This window comes from Sphaeramia orbicularis, chromosome 3 (genome assembly GCF_902148855.1).
Source record: "Sphaeramia orbicularis chromosome 3, fSphaOr1.1, whole genome shotgun sequence".
In the NCBI taxonomy this organism is placed as follows: Eukaryota; Metazoa; Chordata; class Actinopteri; order Kurtiformes; family Apogonidae; genus Sphaeramia; species Sphaeramia orbicularis.
In genome coordinates, this window is record NC_043959.1 from 3,718,544 (window position 1) to 3,740,290 (window position 21,747).

A 21,747-nucleotide genomic window follows, 5' to 3' on the forward strand; every position below is an offset into this window, starting at 1 on the left:
CCATCCCCCTGCCACTTCTACAGAGTCATCCCACTGGAGTCAAATGCAGAGGCACCTGTTCAGGTGCGACTGCAGCTGTCTGAGCACATGCGCACATAGAACACATGTGTTTGTGCTGGTCCAGGATGTGACCCACTTTACTGATGTCTCTGTTGAAGCTGGTCTTGGTCAGTTTAGTGAACATGGACTGTTGTTTTTGGACTTTAGTTTTCAGCTCTTTTTCCTTCCCTTTACAGAGGCTGATTCTCACTGGAAAATCTCCAGAAAAATTGCTGTGAACTTTGGTAAAATTCCACTCCACATTGCTTGCGCCACAAATCAGACACACACACACACACGCACACACACACTTGTCTTTCACATTAGTCAAACAGAAGTCTGTGTCTCATTGTTGGTGAAAATAACTCCGACTATACTCGCCCACATCGTTGCGGGGCTAAACCCACTTCCTGCCTGGCTCCTCCTGACCCCGCCCCTCTCCAATGACAGACAGAAAACTAGCGCTAAAGTTTGATTGACAGTTAGCTGACCGTTTCATCTCGGGAGGGGGGCAGGACACTTGTAATTTTGATTGGGTGGAAATTTAGACCTGTTCAACCAAATGATGAATCAACTTTGTGTTCTTATATTATTGACTGTTGGCAGCTACCGGTAGATCGCGAGCAACGTGTTGGAGACATCTGGACTAGTTCTATTTTTAGAACAGGTCTGCGGGGGACTCACGTGGTCCTTGCGGGTGACCTGGTGCCCACGGGCACCAGGCTGGTGACCCCTGGGTTAAAGGCTTGGGACTTTTTAGTCAGATTGGGTAGATAAGTAGGACAAATTTACTAAAACCAATTGACAACAGGCTAAAAAGGATTTAAAAATGTTTGATCATGGGGCACACAAAAGCAACCACATTACATAACCTGCACTTTTACACAAACTAATTGGTGTCACTTGATCCAAAGTGAGTACTTTAAATTAAACAATAATCACTGTGAAATCCCACCAGGACTTTCAAATGTTTATTCTGTCAGGATTCTTGCCCATCTGTCTATTTTACCCAAACAGTGAAGCTTTGGAGATCATACATCATAGATATTCACCTGAGGCTACAATTTGACAGTACTGTGCTGTAAGCAGCTAAAAGGTGGTGAAACACTTGGGCCATTGAAGCCAGACTGCAACGGCTTCTGCCCTTAAGCCATTAGATTCAATCCACTGTGTCACACATTATACAGTACACCCAAGAGTACACTGCACTTCATGTCATCCTATGTTCTTTTTTCATGTAGTTATTTGTTACTGTAGCAGCAAAGTCCTGAAGGAATAATGACTATCTGCACATGTTCCAAATATTGTGTTCTGAAAAAGATAATTCTTTGCACTTGCTCTTTTTTGCATAGCTAAGAAAAATAAATATTACAGGAATATTCCCATCTACATGCAGATGTGCATCCTCTGATTAATCATGTCCTTCAATGACTTTTATCACGTCAAAATATGGAAAAGTGGCTGGAGTCACGTCTGGCCTTTTTCTTCTTTGCCTAAAAAAAGCATCAAATTGAAAACTGTCCCCAGTAGATTTAACCCATGGAAACGTCATCCAGGGCCTCACAGTGAAGCCAATGCACACGTTTAATATGTCTAATGCCCCTGAGAATCATGAGACACTGGATTCAAAGTCTTGAATGAAGAATCTTAGTTAGGAGTTATTCTGGTCTTGTTTTATGTGGACCCTCTAGTAAATGCACAGGTGTTAATTTATTGCACTGTTAATCAGCTTTTAATAGGAGCATTTGTTGATTATTGACAACAGTGTTGATATCCCACTCATCTACTGAGTATGACTTCCAGAGGTTCTGTTTACTCTTCTTAAGTATGTGTGAGCTTGTGGGTTTGCATGTATATGTGTGTGTGTGTGTGTGTGTGTGTGTGCGGGTGAGTGGGTGGGTGTGGGTGGGGGGCGGTACTGATTTTTAAACTGATATGTAAAGCACTTTGTGCTACAGTTTTTAATGTATGAAAAGTGCTATATAAATAAAGATTATTATTATTATTATTAAAAAAACTTTTGTATTTTCCAAAAAGACTGTTAAACTGGTTCATAAGTGACTCCTACAGTATAAAAGCCTTTACAAACTGAGAACGGAATGGAAAAATGACACAAGCATAAAATAATAATAATAGTAATAATAGTAATTCACCCCAGAATATTTTGCATCAATATTCTCCCTTGACTTTGCTTCCACTTTGCATCAAAACTACTGTATTCCCTCCAGTAGTGATGTGAGTTTGTGATGGATGCAACACTTGATGAAAGATTTTAATACACTCATGCTTTGCCATTTGACAGAAATATTAATAGATTCAGCATCACCTCGAGCCTCATCTACAGCCTGTGTGTTTCTAACCTGATCCAGTGTCAAGGTAAAAAGACGCACAGTACAAACCATATGTGATTGATAAGACATTCACGTCACAGAACTTCTTCACTATCTCTTTACAAACTCTTCACTACCCTGATTCTCTAATTGTGGATATAAATCAACAGTCCAACTCTATTGTTGTTGTCACATGATATCTTGTTCACACAAATGATGGGTTGAGGCCTTTGTTTGTGCTTGTTGCAAAAAAAAAAAAAGAAAAGAAAAAAGAAAAAGAAAAAAAATCAGCCTCGATGTGAAAAATTGATCCTGGTGCAAAAAATAAAATGTTGCTTTTCCTGTCATGACTCAAAAACCCATTTGGAAAAAATATGGCCATTTCTCCTGCCTACAGTCAAACCTGCGAAGTAGAGGCTTTGAAACATCATTTTAAAAACTAATGGGTGATGTGATGGTGGTTACATCCACTTCTTTAATAGTCTCTTGTTATAAGGTGCACAAACGTTACTGTTGCAATATCCAAGACTTAAAATTTCTCTGACCAGAAATGTGGACCTCATCTCTGCTGGAAACCTTCGAAATCAACGGCTTCGTAGTTTGTGTCCTGCACGCAGACTCACAATGGTCATGTGTTGAAAATTGTTCTAAAACCAAACTGCTTCAAAAAATGCAACTAAAATGTATATTCTCAAAGTGCTGTATACAAAGAATGCTTACAAAATAATAATAATAATAATAATAATAATAATAATAATAATAATAATAATAATAATAAGAAGAAGAAGAAGAAGAATAATAATGACAATAATAATAATAATAATCTTCAGCGTGCACTGGGGCGGTTTGCAGCCGAGTGTGAAGCGAGCGGGATGAGGATCAGCACCTCCAAATCCGAGGCCATGGTTCTCGACCGGAAAAAGGTGGTTTGCCCTCTCCGGGTCGGTGGGGAGTCTTTGCCCCAAGTGGAGGAGTTTAAGTATCTCGGGGTCTTGTTCACGAGTGAGGGAAGGATGGAGCGTGAGATTGACAGACGGATTGGTGCAGCGTCTGCAGTGATGCAGTCGCTGTACCGGTCGGTTGTGGTAAAGAAGGAGCTGAGCCGAGAGGCAAAGCTCTCGATTTACCGGTCAATCTACGTTCCTACCCTCACCTATGGTCATGAGCTTTGGGTCATGACCGAAAGGACAAGATCCCGGATACAAGCGGTCGAAATGAGTTTCCTCCGTCGGGTGGCTGGGCGCACCCTTAGGGATAGGGTGAGGAGCTCAGTCACCAGGGAGGAGCTCGGAGTAGAGCCGCTGCTCCTCCGCGTCGAGAGGGGCCAGCTGAGGTGGATCAGGCATCTGTTTCGGATGCCTCCTGGACGCCTCCCTGGGGAGGTGTTCCGGGCATGTCCCACCGGGAGGAGACCTCGGGGAAGACCCAGGACACGTTGGAGAGACTATGTCTCTCGGCTGGCCTGGGAACGCCTCGGGATCCCCCCGGAAGAGCTGGAGGAGGTGTCTGGGGAGAGGGAAGTCTGGGCATCCCTGCTTAGACTGTTACCCCCGCGACCCGGCCCCGGATAAGCGGAAGAGAATGGATGGATGGATAATAATAATAATAATAACAATAATAATAATAACAACAATTTAATATGCCATGTTGTTTTATAATATTCCTGTCAGAGATGGGTCTAAATTTTAATTAGCAAGTAGAAGCTACGATTTACATGGCACCAATCAAATACTGTCATGAATACTGTCATATTCAGAATAATAGTGACATAAAGTCACTTGACAAAACAGAACCAATTATATTTATCTGGGAATTGAAAGACACTTGTGTCTGAAGTCACTGTCTCATCTATCAAGAAGTTCTAGGGTAAAAGCAAACAGTTTCCTGTAACTACTTTGTGTTGTTGTATTATATATGTGTGTATATATACATATATATATATATATATATATATATATATATATATATGTATATATATATATATATATATATATATATATATATATGTGTATATATATATATATATATATATATATATATATATATATATATATATATATATATATATATATATATATTTATGTGTGTGTGTGTGTGTGTTTACAGAGTTGACATTTTCCCAGGCGGTTTCTCCTTGAAGAGTTTCACTCTCCCTTGTTTCTTCATAATATTGGGATCTTGTGCAAATTGCCAATTTAAATTACTCATAATTACCCTCTTTGCAGTTCATTAACATTGTTATCTACAGCTCTCAAACTGCACAGTCCCCTGTTACATATATTCCAAGAGTCCACAAACAAACATGTCTGTTTGCCGATCATCTCAATTTGTCATATTATCATTCCTTGGCGGGGGTGTATTTTAGTAATGTGATTAGCCAGGGGCATTTATCTAATTGCATTTCTCCAGTCTACACGAAATGAAAATTTCTCATGCTTGAAATGTATTCAGACAGGGGTGCTGCATTTTGATGTCTTGACAAGCTAAAATGTTTTGACGGCTGATGCTGGAACAGTAATGATGTGGAAAAAGTGAACCTATTACGCCTGAAATAGGATTTCAGTGAGTCTCTGGTGCTGTTCTAGATATGTGATACTTATTGTGTGCAACTGTGCACAACTGGTTGCACTTTACCTGCCTTTAAAGAAGCCCACTCACAAGTGGATCCCCTTTTATTTACCTCCTATCAAGTTATTTTACAATTATCCTGAATTAGTTAAACAACAATGAATTCAGGCCAAGACAAGAAGCTGGTGATGCTGGAGTGAAGCTGACAGCAGAAACTGAACTTGCTTCTCTAGAGAAATGATGAATGTCAACAGAATTTACCATGAGACATCATCTCCCTGGAAAATGTGGATTTTAATTTCAATCCCATCCAGAATAACGACATGTACTGCAGGTACAAAGCTATGCAGGCGCTAAACACACTAACAATAAAGAGGGAGCACAGGGATTTACTGCCAAGTTTATAATGGAGACAGTTCTAGAGCTGTGGAGTCAGAACTGGACATTAAATCCAATTAGAGTGAATAAAATCTGAACAAAACTTTAGCCATGGAGTAAATATGATAGGTACATTGCAGTGGCGGCTGCTCGTCTTTCAGACAGGGGAAGCTCATTGTCGGCTTACATCAAAACAAAAAAAAACAAAACAAAACAAAACAAAAAAAAAGTCAAGTTATTTAAACATACATTCGGCCCTCCGTTCCTTTTAAAGAAAATGCTCAGTGACCTTATCGTACCAAGCAGGCGTCTTTTCCAGGGACTGGACCAGTGTCCTCTCTGCTTAGATTGCCTTGGCCCAGTGTGTTGTGGGTGTAAGACTCCAGCCTTTTTAAACAAGAGATGTTCCTTTCACTCTGACCTAGCCGACAGGTTGATTGATTTAACTATCTACAAAACGATATTAAACTCGAACAAGAAATGATTCAATTATGGAACTGAAACAAGAAAACGCTGAAATTATGTTAAATTGAAACAAGGAAGTACAATGAGTGTGTTTTATTTACAGTGCAAGAAATGAACGAGTAATTTCGTAGTGGTTTCTCTCTCTCTTTCACAGCAGAATGTGTGACGGTATTAAACTGAACTGTGTCAGTGAAGGAGCAGATCTGAAAACAGCTGTCAATCAAACGGGATTCAGCCTTTGGACTGATTCTCCAATCAGCACATGGGATTCTGGTGTCCAGCCCGGCCGAGCTCCGCCCACAGCTCCATTCACCCCCAGAGACGCCTGGCGTCCGGGGGCGGGACAACGTTGTGGCATTTATCCAATTACCGTCCAGTTTTGAGGCAATGAAAAAAACTGTTCCACTCAGTCCCATTGAAGCCCAGAGACGGACACAGTCTACGGACAAATGCACTGAGCAGAGATGGAGGAGAAAACACAGACACGGGAATGGAGGAGAAGGGAACAACATCGAGTCCGTTGATTTGTGATAAAGCTGATTCTGAACAAAGTCATCTTTAAGATGAACATGTTCTAACGCATTTGTAGTCAATAAAATGTCAACACAACCGAACATATTTAACCATTTAATTTTCATAATTTTAGGGGAAGCCGGGCTTCCACTGCAGTCTATGAGAAATCGCCACTGGCACATTGTATTGTGATGTAACCCACAGTTGTCCTCTGTAAGATGGATCATATTCAGTACAGTTCTGCTTTGAGATAAACATGAAAGTGAGCATCAAACAAAGCTGTAAATCCCAGGGTTGAGAAATGAAACACATACAACAAAACCTGCCACTGAATGGAGTTTAAAACATCTTCAGTTGAGCATTATTGGATCCAAAAGCAAGGTAATCCTCATAGACCCACATGTGAAAGTGGTGGTTGTGGTGGTCTGTGTTTTTTCTGTGTTTTCTCTTCTCACTCTTTCCCCTCCCTTCGTGTTTTCTCTCCTTGCAGGTGTGTGAGTAGTTAATACTGACAAACACCCCAGCCGCCTGTTGTCCTCATCCACCAGCATATAAGACATTATCTAATGGAAGGATCTGAACTGTATGCTGAATTAAATACAAGTGAGGGCTTTTTTGGGAAGACAGTGTATAATAGGCCTACATATCTAAACCAAAAAGCATCATGTCATGAACATCAAACAGTGATGAAACACTCTGAATCCCAGGCAGTTTTGGGCCTAGAGCGGAGAATCAGATACAACATAAATAACAGTCTATTTTTTTTTTTTCTGTTGCTGAGATAAATCTTTCTTCTGTGATCTGCATCTGACTACATCTTCCCCAGCTGCTTCCTTTCACTCTCTCTCATCCTTTGTCTGTTCACAAATAATTAAGCACAAACACAACTGAAACTTTAAAGATAATTGCAGGAAATGAGGATTTGTTTTGTAGTTATTGCCAGAACAACAAAGTTAGAAGATAGATGTGGTCCTGCAAACTTTTTGATTGCCATTTTGATCATCAAAAAGATTGAATACTAATGACTGATGCCTAGTCTTGGAAATAAACTGAGGACACAACTGAGGTGTTTGAAAGACCAAATCACAAAACCCAACACGTACCTGCAGATAAGAATATCTTGGCAATGAGTAAGGATGTCAATATTGTATTTACTTGATTACAGCACAGACTAAAGGCTGGAAAGGACAATATTTGACTGTGTTGGATGTCTGATGTAGTGGTTGCTATGAGCAACAGAAAACTCATCTGACACCAACTGCTAGTGATAGAATGTCAGCCGCTGTACATGTGGTAGTAACAGTGATTCATTTTTATGGCTACTGTGCTCTTTGAGGTTAGTAGATGAGATGTTCCAGGGTTCTAACCTGACCATAGCTCTTCATGACTCATTTTTACAGCAGCATTACCTCACCTTGACTTGTCCCTAAGCACACAAGCAGGCAGGAATTTAGCCCTGCAGTGACGCTATGGCAGAATGTAGTTCAGACACAGCACTGACCTAATAACTGACATCATGTAGAGGTGAGGGCTTCACTGATTGAACACTGTAAACCTGAACTCCTGCTCATGTTACGATGAAAAGCCAGCAGACCTCTGCTTTTCAACTCCTACCATTAACTTACATTTTAAAGTGACAGGAAATACAGTATGGGGACAGTATAAAGGTATAACCCCCTGTAATTATAAAATTCATAGAACCAAAAGGATTGGGGTTTGCATGTTCTTCCTGTTTCTGCGTGGGTTCTCTCCGGGTACTCCAGCTTCCTCCCATCATCCAAAGACATCCACTGATGGGTTAATCAGTTAATCTAATTTGCCCATGGGTGTGAATGTGAAAGTGACTGTCTCTGTTCATTTCATTCAAGCTTTATTAACGACACAGAAACTAGATCCATAGGATAAGATTTAAAAAAAAAAAAAAAACAAAAAAAAAAAAACCATACACAATAAAAAGAAAAGAAATAGCATAAATCCATACATTACTTACACATAAAGGCATGTTTACCAATGAGATCACATTTTAGATGTAAACCTTACAGAAGTAATCTTGGGACAGACCAGGGCTTGAACAATTGAGTTTGATCATTTTGTAACCCTGCACATGAATGACTAAAGCCCTGTGATGAACTGGTGACATGTCCAAAGTGCACCCTGCCTTCGCCCATAAGTAGCTGGGATAGGCTCCAGCGACCCCCGTGACCCTAGTGAGGATAAAGCAGGTTAATAAAATGAATGAATGAAGGGATGAATGAATAAAAGGACAAGGGTGCACACTAATGTAAAATACAAAGGGTGTGTTCTCAAAATTTTCTGTACTTGGTACCATTGGCATATCCTAGGAATGAATGAATGAATGAATGAATATGAAAAAAGATTATTAAATATGTTCTTAGAAAGCGTAGAAATGTGACAGTGGAACGTGGCTGGCTCACTCTCCGAACAATAATTCATACTGTAACAGTGTAAAGAGTACATAATTGTAAATATTGTATCTATCTTAAATGTAAAGTTAAGTATCATCTGAGCTAAGAGGGTGACTTTTCAAATGCATTTCAGGACATACTGCAGAGCACTTTAAATGCACTCAAACACAACGTGAAACGTAAGTTTCCTAGTGTGAATGGATGTACTTCAATTTCCGGTAAAGACTGAAAGCAGGAGTCACCCTGAGTATATATGAACAATGTCGGTACAGATGGAATGCATAAGTGTACGGAAACACAAAAGATCTGTGATGTTGTGTCTGCAGCAAGAATGAAGAGCCAATTTTTTTCCTTGACCTTTCATTTTTCACAGCGTCAAGTCAGAGTGAAAATCAGTGAACAAAAGATGAAGCTCTATAGTAGAACACTTTGTTTTCACTTTGTTTCTGAAGGGCATTTTGTTTCCTTGCAGTCAATCCTCTTCAAATAAAGAAGGCAAAAGACTGCATTTTTTTATCTTCACTTTTTTCTCACAGCATAAAATGGCTGAAGATATTTTATATATGACGTAAATAAAAAGGAAAAAGTGAGCTCACTGCATCTCTTTCAATGGAAACATTTTTTTAGCATCCATTGTTTTTTATTCATTATTATTATTATTATTATTATTATTATTATTATTATTATTATTATTATTATTATTATTATTATTACTATTATAAGTAGTAGTAGTAGTAGTAGTACCTCCCCTTTGACGGGGAGGCAAGGGGTATTGTTTTTGGTTCAGTTTGTTTCTTTGTTTCTTTGTTAACACTCCAGCAGCAAAACTACTGGTTGAATTCATACCACATTGGGTTTATAGATTGCCAGTGACCCAGAACAGATATCATTACATTTTGGGAAGAGTAGGTCAAAGTTCACATTTTTAATGAATTTTTCAAATCTTCTTTTTTTTTCTCATTTACTTATAATGGGCGAAATTTCAAGTGTCTGTAGCAGCAAAACTACTGGTTGGATTCATACCAAATTGAGTTTATAGACTGCTAGTGACCCAGAACAGATGTGATTACATTTTGGGAAAAGTTGGTCAAAGTTCCAATTGTTTATGAATTTTTACAAGCTTTTTTTTTTTTTTTTTTTTAATTTTTTTGGGATTGATGCCAAAAAAGCTACAACATGTGAGAGGGGCGGGGTTTGTTGTGCCTGGCACCACTTGTTATTTATGTTAACTTTTGGACTGTCCAAAGCTTTTCACATAAATGAGACAGACAGTGTGTATGAATATTTACTTGACCAATATTACTATTATCATATTGGTCAATTAGTGAGGATCACTAAGATGTTTTAAAGCAGACAAAATGTCCACAGTGGCTGATCGAGCTGAATTCTATGTATTAAATTATTTGCCGGTCTGATTTTAAAGTAACTCACTGTGGGCCATAGAAAAATTTCATATGGGTCATATCCCATTGTATTGGTCTGACTTTATTAAAACAGAGAATAGTATCATTCTAAAGGGGAGAGAGGGTTTTGAGCTTTTTTTATTACTACAGTGCTTTTCTGTAATTTCACTTTTTAATCAGATTCTGGTGTAGATGGGCAGTCATTCTTCATCTATATCAAGTTTGTGGATAAATACAGAGAAGAAAAAAAAAGTATATTAACCCCTAGGATATTGTAAATATTTTGTATAGAACCAACATTGCCATTAGTGTTTGAATCTTAACATTCCATTTCTTACTCATGTAACTTCATTAAAACTGTGTAATATGACATATTCTACCTGTGTCTATACAGAAAATAAAGAATGAAATCAGGGTCTCCAAAATTCTTAAAATCACTTGAAAGTTATGAAATATGCTATTATTTAATTAAAAACTGAGTTTAGTGTTACAGCAAAGTCATTTGGGGAAATAGTTCACTATAGACAACAGTGTTAATCTAAAGATTATATCATCTTTAAAGGCAGTTGTAGTTTTAAAAAAAAAAAAACAATCCTGTGGTCTCTATCTTTCTATTATCATCCTATTGATCTTTATTCCCTATCAGTGTGTTCCATAAAGCCTACAGTTCACCTTGTGTTTTCATAGTATATACCTTAAAATATCAGGTGAGGAGCTTTAAGTTATATCACATCTTCATCAGGACAGTCGGCCCAGTTCTTATGAATAGGTACTTGTTAAAACTTCAATTTCATCTCAAGGATTTATTTAAAGGTGGCAGTAGGTTTTAATATGAAAGGCTTGACAAACATTGAATGTAAAACTGAAGAAGCCACTTTCTCCACCACAAGCACTGGGAAAATAAAGTTGAAAACAACGTTAAGATATGTTTTCATTTTTTAAAAAAAGCTCTTGAAACCCTCACTTCATATTTGCTCGTCACGGTCTCTTTAGACGAAATTCACATTTCACACTTGTTCTCTGATGGTTGTCAAAAGCAGTTCCTGCAAAGTCCAAAGAAATCACTAATCTGAGACAGAGCACTGTACATAATGCAGGTTTGTGGCCAAGAAAATATAAATGACAAATCTCCCAACTCTACAAAGTAACTGAACTGAACATCAAACCAATGACACAGAGCAGTTTCAGAGTATCTAAGAGCAGACTTTTTTCTTTTAATTTTAACCCATCACTGTCAAAATGAAACCTTTTTGCTAAGGGGCCTTTGTTGCAGCCGGTGTTTGAACTCAGAGATCTGAATAGACACAGATATGAGCCGTGCATCACTGCTGGTGTCAAATGCGTATTGGATTTGATTCTCAAATCAAAGTGTGTTCAAATTTCATAGATATCTTGGTGATTGATGTCTTTTCCACTGCTCACTCACTGCAGTAAACACAGTGTTCCAGTCTGTTTGTGCACCATGAGCACATATTGATATTTAGTTGCTTTCAACATTGAAAGGGTAGAAAATAATTAAATTTCACAATACAAAGGGGCACCATTTACTGTATTTATCCAGTGCATAGCAAAGCTATCTAATGTAATAAGCCTTTTAAATCAGTGTGCACAAACCCTCTGTTTCCCGGTTATTGATCTGTCTGAATCATTAATATAACTGACTCCCAGCCCCGTCAATAAACTATAGTTGCATAATGACTTTAGATGCACCTCAGGGATAACTTATCAAGGAGCCAGAGGAAATAAAGGCCAGTCATTTCTATCATTCGTATTGACCTTTTCAGCACCAGCCTTTTTGACTAGTTAGATTCATTCCACTTCATTAGTTCTGGTATTGTTGAGACCTTTTAACATGTCTGCAGGCATGAATGACTCAGTGGTTTCAGCCATAAATAGTGGTACCACCTCAAATACCCTGTCGACGGACTGTCCACTCACAACACCTATTACCGCTGCTATACTCAGTAATGAAAGAATGTTAAACAGCATAGATTAATAGCATACCGTTTTATATTAAGGTGCACACACATTAAACCATTAACTAACCCCTTATTCGCATATACTTCAGTGATGTATTGGCTTTTTAATAGTCCTTTTAAACACTTATTAATACCTTATTCTGCATGACCCTGACAATTTTATTTTGAAAAGAATTATGTTATTATTATATATAATATGGGTAAATTGAGGTTTAATGTGCATATATTAAAAACATCAATATGTACAATTAGCATGTTTCCTAAGTTCTATATACAGGATGGATCATTTTTCCCTCTTTTCTGCTCCTCTACAGCAGCAGGATTAGCTCATAAATGGTGTTTGTCATGAAATTACCAGTTCTCAGCACAAAACAGACTCCATGACAAACATCATGTAAGTATACACAAACACAAAATACTGAATGTTATTTTCACTTCACCTATGATGGAATTTCCTGTTTTTGGGTGCACCTCTATTCATTCTTCTGTATTCAATCTGTTGCAGTTTTCATTCTACCACTTTACATGTAACGATAAAGAGCACAAGAAGTGGATGAAGTTAATAAATGAAGCTATAATTCTTAAGATAAAATGAAATTTGATGCTAGCTAACATTAGCTAAAATTAATTTCCAATGCATCTGCCGAGCTAGATCTGTATTCATTCTCCTGTTTTAGATTTGGCATTTATAAGGTATTTTACATATTTACACCTAGTGGTGTCTGATTCATGTGTGTGTTTAGATAAACTAACATTTTATGTCAACATGGATCCATTTGGGACACGGTCACAGCAGAGCATGAAGAGAAGCCATTCTCTACTGTAGAATGAAAAAGAACAAAAGTTTAAACAATAGATGTTTAAAAAACGAGAATAAATAAAATATTTAATTTTACATTTTCCTCATGTTCATTTCATCATTATATTCAGTGGTAATTCTGTTGTTTCTGTCAACTAAATGCATCCCTGAGGATGGTGATATAATGTGGGTAAACACTGATAATGGAAAATTACATTCATTACTATAAATGAGTTAAATAAATGAATTTAGAGAAATACCTGAACTGGTATTTCACAAAAGAAAGAAGCCATAATAAACAAGCATACAGACACTGCAGCGGTGGCAATTTGTACCCGAACGGCCTTTTACATCATCATGACATCAGACTTAACAACAGATAATGATGGTTCTAAGCAAAATATAGTATTTGTAGAATTTGATCAGGTATAATAACTTGTTAATAAGCTCTTAATAATGAAGAGTTCATAACCCAATTAATTTTTGTTAACATGTATTGGTGTGGAGAATAGTGCCTAAAAAAGGTAACTATTTTTCCTTCACTGATCCCCTAATTACTTCTCATTAGTACGTATATGTGTGTCACTGTTTGCAACTCATTCTTCATATTCTATTGTCAGTTGTTGTGTTGGTTGGTGCCCCTCCCTTTGGTATGAAGTTATCATGTGCATGAGGAGGCTAACGAATCCTGACAGCCCAGTTAGTTTTGTGACCGGTCTGTCCTGGTGGACCTCCACTGTGACACATCGTTGGGTGTTTGTCATCTGTTGAGTCGGGCTGTTATCATGTACCGTGGAGTCTGAACAACACCTAAAGGGATGGATGTAAACCTAGATGCCTTTTAATTCACCTTTTGACTTGTACAGACTGGGATCGACTGGCATCTCCTACATTTTTCTGTGACCTGTGTTGCATCTCCTGGGGATGTTTTTGGTTGTGTCTGCCCAACCTGAGGGACACATATCAGTGGACTATTGTGACAAATACACATTCTCTCCATTACTACATCTACTGTCATTAATTTAAATGAATGGGACTCAAATGATACTGGTAGGATGAAGATTGAAGATAGCCTCCTCATTCTTAAGTTAAATATTGCTGGGGGTCTGGTGTTGTTATTGCTCTCTTTGTGTTTGTCTGACAGGGTAATTTTCCCTTGAGGTAACAATAAACTCAAGCTGACAAGGCTGTAAACCCACACACAGATTGTATACAACACCCATACATCAATTTTCAATATCACACCGCTGACTCAGACTTATTTTTATTCACTGTGACACTTGAGTCGCACTGGTTTCACTGATGTTAACCTCACAGGACCTTTTCATCATCCTTAGGAACCAGCAAAGTGAAACAAACGGTGAGCGTTTCAGGTGCGTGGAAGATCTGTGAGCTGTTTGAAGAAGCCTCCAGCTGCGTCACCCAGCTTTTTATCAGGTCTAAAAGAGCTGTAATAAACCGGACCACTGAGCATGACCATCCCTCCAGCCCTAGGATGCACTTCATCACCATGCACCTACTGCTGCACTCTGCCTCTAAGTTATGGTATCTGGAAGACTTTGCATATCCTAGAGGTCTGACATTGGCTTGTATCACAGTAACAGGGCTGCTTCCAGAGCGTTACCATGGCGACGGAGGAGGAGGAAAGCAGTTGGTCCTGATAATCAGAGAAAAAGCAAAGAAATATTGTGGGAAATTAACGCATAATATTTTATCCCAAGGAATTTTCTACCTACCTGCCTACCTTCATACAGAGGTAATGTACACTGTAAAAAAAAAAACAAAAAAAACAGTAATATTCCGGCAGCGAGGGTGCAAAAAATACTGTAAAATAATGGAAAATAAGCATCTCATAAAAATACAGTAATTTTCCATAATTAAAATACAGTTTTTTTGTCCTAACTTTACAAGAGATTTTCCTTTTTTTTTTTTTTTTTTTTTTTTTTTTACTTTTTAATGTTTAATAAAGAATGTTTACATGTATTAAAACAATCAAATTACCTTCAATGAGACTAAGTTGTACAATCCACTGATAAAAACTGTATTTGGACAGTTTATCAGTGCTTATACATGTTATACATTCACAAAAATACATTTATTCAACATTTTTGTTGTGACACCTTGAGTAATTACACAAGATATTTGTCCATTAACAAACAAGTCTGGTTAAACTTACAGAACAAATACAAATACTTCTTTTACAGTTAATGGTCAGTAATTTTATCTCATTTTATTATTATTATTATTTTTTTACAGTATTAAACTTTAAATTAACAGTTTAATCTCATAAATAGAAAAGAAATATTTGTGAAATTATGATACATTTGCAAATGTATTTTAACTGTATTTTTCTGTGAAAAAAAAAAACTAATTCTTTTAAAAAAATTAATTTTACAATTATTCACAGTTACAGTTTTTCATCGTATTTTACATTTGACGTGTAAAATCACAGTCTGTTTTTTTCATTTCATTGATATTTTCCTGTATCTGAAAAATACAGGAAAAATCTGTTAAATTACAGATTTTTTTTTTTTTTATAGTGTAGGGCTTTACTACAGTAGTTTTTCTATGGCAGGGCTGTCAAACTCATTTTAGTTCAGGTTCCACATTCAGCCCCATATGATCTCAAGCAGGACGGGCCAGTCTGACTGTTTTAGAGTTTTTAAAAAAAAAAAGGAAAGGAAAATTATAATATGAAAATGCTTCCATCTACAAACTATGCTTTAAAAACTGTGAACACCATGAACAACCTGAAATTTGATAAGAAAAATGTGTGCAATTTTAACAATATTATGCCTCACTTTATAATTTACGCATGTACCTTACATCTTATAGATCACAGTGGATCTACAAATGCACAAAACCATTAGTATAAGGCAGAATACTGTTGAAATTACACTTACTTTTCCTAAGATATTTCAGGTTGTTTATATTTGTTCAGGTTATTCTCATTTTTGTCACAGGATAGTTTGCAAATGTAAACAGTTTCTTGTACTTTTTTATACTAAAACACAGAGGAAAAAAATGGAGTTGTCATTATTTACAGGTTATTATGATAGTATTTTAGTGGTCTGATCTACTTGAGATGTGGTCCTTGAACTAAAAGGATTTTGACACCCTTGATTGTTAATATCTTCAAATGTAGCCCACAGGCCAGATTGGACCCGTTTCTAGGCCAGTTTTGGTCCTTGGGCCATATGTTTGACACCCCTGCTCTATGATGACATGCTTAGATTATGGGGTTGCTGCATTGGTTTGAATCCTAAAGTCATTAAATGCGGGTTGGCCTTAGTCAAACATTAAAATCAATGGGTTATGACATGTCGATGCACCCATAATCACATTATCTGATGACTGTCATGATTCTGCACACAAATACAAATGTTGTTTTCATTTTCTCAAGCTTGTTCAGCACCAGCCAACTTAGATTTACGGCTTTATAAATATTAACCTGAAAACTGGACATATTTGGTATTTAATCATGGGTGGGTAGTGAAAATGTTTGAGCTCAATATTCCAAACATTAGGGTTGATTTTAAAAGGGAAGGTCAATTTAGAACAAATAAACTGGAACCTGTGACTTATTCCTCACTCTCTACAGCACAGGTGTCAAACATGTGGCCCGAGGGCCAAATCCAGCCCGCCAAAGGATCCAATTTGGCCCATGGGATAAATTTGTAAAATGCAAAAATTACACTGAGATATTAACAATCCTTTTAGTTCAGGTTCCACATTCAGAACAATTCAATCTCATGTGGGCAGGATTCAGTAAAATACTATCATAGTAACATATAAATAATGACAACTCCACACTTTTTTCTTTGTAAATGTAAATATTTTCATGTATTTACACTAAAACAAAGTATAATTTCGCAAAAAATGTGAATAACCTGAACAAATATGAACAACCTAAAATGTCTTAACTCTTTCGGTGCCAGACAGTTAAGGGGCTAATAAGCCTTAAAAGCCTTAAAAGTGCCACAGAATTTTTCAGTATTTCACGTCGTTTTTATAATATTTGAAGAATCCTGCAGGAAACCGCTCGGTAACATCCGGCGTGTTCTCCAAACCCGATCTGATCGGCCCGCGGCACTTTAAAGGTTGTATTCGTAAAGCCGATTTAATCGGCCCATGGCACTGAAAGAGTTAAGAGAAGTAAGTACAATTTTAACAAGATTCTGCCTTACTGTTACTAAATGTTTTGTGTGTTTGTAGATCCACTGTGATCTGTAAGTTATAATGTACATGTGTAAATGATAAACTGAGGCAGAATATTGTTAAAATGACACCTTATTTTTCAGTTTGTTCATGTTATTCACATTGTGTGAAAGTACAGTTTGTAGATGTAAACCTTTTCATAATGTAATTTGCTTTTTTCGCTCTAAAACATAGAGAAAAGTTTGGAGTTGACATTATTTCTATATTATTATGTTATTATTTTACTGGTTTGGCCACTGCAGATCAAATTTAGCCGAATGTGGCCCCTGAACTAAAATGAGTTTGACCCCCCTGCTACACAGGAACAAATCTTAAAATTACAGCAAATTTTATAATTCAGTGAGTACATAGTTGAAACAAAAGCTTTCTTCGCAAAAAAAAAAAAACAAAAACAAAGAACATGTCATTATATTTGCTGTGAACAACTTGTATTCACTTTTCCAGCTGCGTGCTCATGAGTCACTTTATCAGGCAGAACGAAATTGTCAAGGCGCCTGTAGATTTTAAAAAAATATATATATCAGTAGTAGCACTGGTAAGGTAACAGCCATCCATTTTTTACTGTCACTGATTTCCCTTGGTGCAGCAGCTCTGCAGAACATACACCATTCCTAACTTATTCTTTACTAATCACCTCCTGGGTAGACAAAGTTGAATTATTCAGAGGCTGAATAATGGGGTGCACCGAACACCAGGGGACAGAGATATTAAGGAAAAGGTGAGGCGTGACCGAAGAAAACATTCATTAAAACACAAACAAAGCAGTGCTGATTGGCCAGAAGCCCAGAAGAACATGCCAGACCAGAAATGCTTATTGTCTTCCACCACGAGAAACAAGCTGTAAAGGCTGTACAACACATCAAGCAATTATATAATCATGACAGAACTGCAGTAACAAAGAGATGAAAGCAGAACAAAGTATGTACAGGACCAAGGTCTATTGCAGCAAATAAAAAAAAATAAAAAAAAATCACACAGAAGGAAGGGAACATATCAAAGTAGCTTGTTATTTACCAAAATGTACAAAGGCGTTCCAGTCAGGGCCGGCCTTGGCCTATAAGGCTTTAGGGGAAATGCTCTTGTCCCAACACATAAATAATGCAACACAAATGGTCAAAAAAATTGCCAGTGATTTATGATGGAGCTCAACATTGGCACTGGTCCTTGAGAGTGTTAAGTCACTGTAGAGGGTGCCCAGTTTATCATGACACCAAATTACAGACTGTTTTAGTCAATATCTTATGTCATGTCATTACTGGATTTGTGCGCTCTGCTGTATCAGTGTCAGCCAAACTCACAAGTTCACACTTAATGCAAATAAGCTTTTACAGCTAAAACACTCTTGGCTTCTCAACTATTGTGTATTGTGTATTTACACATCAGCGTAAAACTCCTCAAGGCACTTTTTTTTTTTTTGGAGGGACTGTATTTTAAAACTTCACAGTATCACCCCAGGATTATTGAGTGAGTGTAATTCCCTCAGTGTACGACTAATCTCACTAATCTCATAGAGCTCTATTAACGCCTTTGGTGAAGATGATGTTGTTCTGTATTTGATCGACGTTAATGGACAGAACAGAAGATAGTCACTGCTTTCACTGTGTCACTGTGGCTGGGGTTTTATATTTGCACTGCCTCGTAACAATATCATGTTCGTCTATTGTTAACATTTCACAACAAATGTGAAATCCAGCCCTCAAACCCTTAATTAAGATTAAGATGGATGGAATTTAACATGCCTAACATGCATTTCAATGCATTATTAGAACCGTAGCTGGAATTGTGAAGGGATTACAAATTCATATTAAGAGAAGGATGGTTCACTGCTTCTGTTCTTATGGTTGACTTGTTTATTTACAGGGGAAATCATCCAAAATGAATGAGCTGAGATAAATTGTGATTTATTAACAGGGAAAGAAAATTATAACTGTGTGTATTTTCCTCATCCGTAGCCCAGAGATACAGTATCTCCCAAAAGATATGTGTGCAATACCCAAAATATATATTAGAAAAAAGCCAAGGCATTTTAGCATCACTTCTGCAGGATGTCAGCTGACAAGCTCCTGTTTTAAACTACAAATACCCAGCTTGTATTAACTTCAAAACAACCACGCTGTCAGACGCATCACTGTATACACCAGCTTCAATCTGGAACATGAGCAATTTGCATGACATATAAAGGGCATAAATTTTCTTTCCACAACCAGTTATTATCTCGTTCAGGTGGAGAAAATCACAGGATATAACATGATGAGAGCTATCAAAATGTCTTACCTCATCCTGGTAGATGAAGAAGAGCATGATGGACAGAATCTCCAGGAAGAAGATGAGCAGAAGGAGGATGAAGAACTGCAGAAGACATAAAGAGAAGAGAGGAGCGCTGAGTTGTTTAACAGGCCATTAATCAGTGCACAGGAAAATACCACACGGGATGTAATAGGCATCTTTCTGTGAAGAATGAAGAAATGATAAATTATAGAGAACCTAAATGATTGCACACTTGAAAGTGTTGGAAGAAGTGAAAAGAAAAAAAAGGAAGAAAGAAATAGGCACATAGCGTCAAGGCAGAGTAGTTAGTGAACGATCGAAGAGCCTCAGATTGTTCAGCTTCAATATTTTTAACTGACAGGTCAAGAGATCAGAGACAGAGGTAGGTGGTGAGACTGGAAGAGGGGATACAGTTTCTTCAATCTGCCTTTGAGTTTGTTAGAGGAGCCACATTTTATTCGTTGCCGCTTTTCAGCCAGCCCTCCTCTCTGCAGTGGACGAGATGAGCTGCTTGATGGGTGATATATCTTCTTCCTGTGGGCCAATGCGAGTGCTTAAAACAGTTACGAGCTCATCTATCAACCACTCTGCTGTGATGTGTTGTGTCTCGCAAAGGGGGTAGTGCCTGTCTCAGAGCCGGATGGGTGCAATGTTTTGGGAAACGATTGCACAAAAGACCCCCAAAAACCAAGTAACTGGAACTGAAGCCTATTAGAACAAGGTCAAAGTACTGACACAAAATTCACACCAAAAGCCACGTTGTTATCTAACACTAGACCCATCTATCTATCTATCTATCTATCTATCTATCTATCTATCTATCTATCTATCTATCTATCTATCTATCTATCTATCTATCTATCTATCTATCTATCTATCTATCTTACTCCATATTATTACCTCCGCCAAGGAGGTTATGTTTTTGCCAGGGTTTGTTTGTTTGTCTGTCTGTTTGTCTGTCCGTTAGTGTGCAACATAACTCAAAAAGTTATGGACAGATTTTGATGAAATTTCAGGGTTTGTTGGAAATGGGATAAGGAAGAAATGATTAAATTTTGGTGGTGATCGGGGGTGGGGGGGCCCACGGGGAGGGGGGGGGGGGGGGGGGGGCGCAGACCAGAAAATTTCATCAAAATCTGTCCATAACTTTTTGAGTTATGTTGCACACTAACGGACAGACAAACAGACAGACAGACAGACAGACAGACAGACAAACAGACAGACAGACAGACAGACAGACAGACAGACAAACCCTGGCAAAAACATAACCTCCTTGGCGTGGGGGGGCCCACGGGGGGGGCCACTGATCAGCCTTGGCGGAGGTCTGCGCTCTCTGAGTGCTTCTAGTTATTATTATGATGATGATGATTATTATTATTATTATTAGTAGTAGTAGTAGTATCTTACTCCATATTATTATTATTATTATTATTATTATTATTGTTGTTGTTGTTGTTGTTGTTGTTGTTGGCGATGGTGGGTTTTTTTCACATCACCTTCTTTTTAGACCCTATGGTTTTAATGTCCAAACAACCAGAAGAGTATTAATATTTATAATTATGACCTCTGCCAAGGAGGTTCTGTTTTTGTTGGCATTGGTTTATCTGTCTGTCTGTTTGTTGGTCTGTCTGTGTGCAAGATAACTCAAAAAGCTATGAATGGATTTGGATGAAAATTTCAGGAAATGTTGATCTTGGCACAAGGAACAAATGATTAAATTTTGGTGGTGATTGGGGGTGGGGGGGGCACTGATCTGCCTTGGCAGAGGTCTGTGCTCTACGAGTGCTTCTAGTTAGCAATTGTACAAATAAAAAGATGTTTGATGGCCGTAAAATAAATAAATAAATGTGGTATTAAAAGGTCAAGCACATTTCAGAAGTAGAGATGTTTTTCTGAACACATCATGGTTGCATGTCCATTGAGTTTTCCAGGTTTTTGTTTGACACCTAGATGTGATTGTTGCCGGTTCACAGGTCTGGCACCGAGCAGGGCTGTCATCTGCCCCCACCGTCATTTTGGCAGAATCTGCATGAATGAATCACTAAGCCTGCAAAGGATGAAAGTCTCAGTGGCAATCCTGAAAGGTGGGAGTCAGACAGGTAACAAACCGAAGGCAGCATGCAGTCCACAGAGTCTGCTGCCCTCAAATAACCATCTGAGATCCATTTCTATTGTTCTGTCAGGCCGTATTGTTTGTACATGATGTGGTGTTGTGAAAATGCATCAGGTAATTTAAATGTTTAGGTGAATGGAGTATACTTCAGAGTGTATTAGGAAAATGCAACCTTTTTGGCTGATGAAACACTTTAACAAGTCACTGGATGTCAAACTGGAGTGCCACAGATTGAAGAAAGAATACTG

At 37.8% G+C, this 21,747-nt stretch overlaps 1 protein-coding gene across 4 annotated transcripts in view; it reads right to left on the reverse strand.

Annotated features, from left to right (window-relative positions):
- Positions 1–21,747, reverse strand: part of tspan4a (tetraspanin 4a) — a 329,835-nt gene that overhangs the window by 64,049 nt on the left and 244,039 nt on the right. For all 4 annotated transcript variants that reach the window (XM_030128550.1, XM_030128558.1, XM_030128534.1 and 1 more), the window contains one exon: positions 19,393–19,467. In XM_030128550.1, coding sequence (XP_029984410.1) covers positions 19,393–19,467 — 75 coding nt within the window. The remainder of the gene's footprint in view (positions 1–19,392; positions 19,468–21,747) is intronic.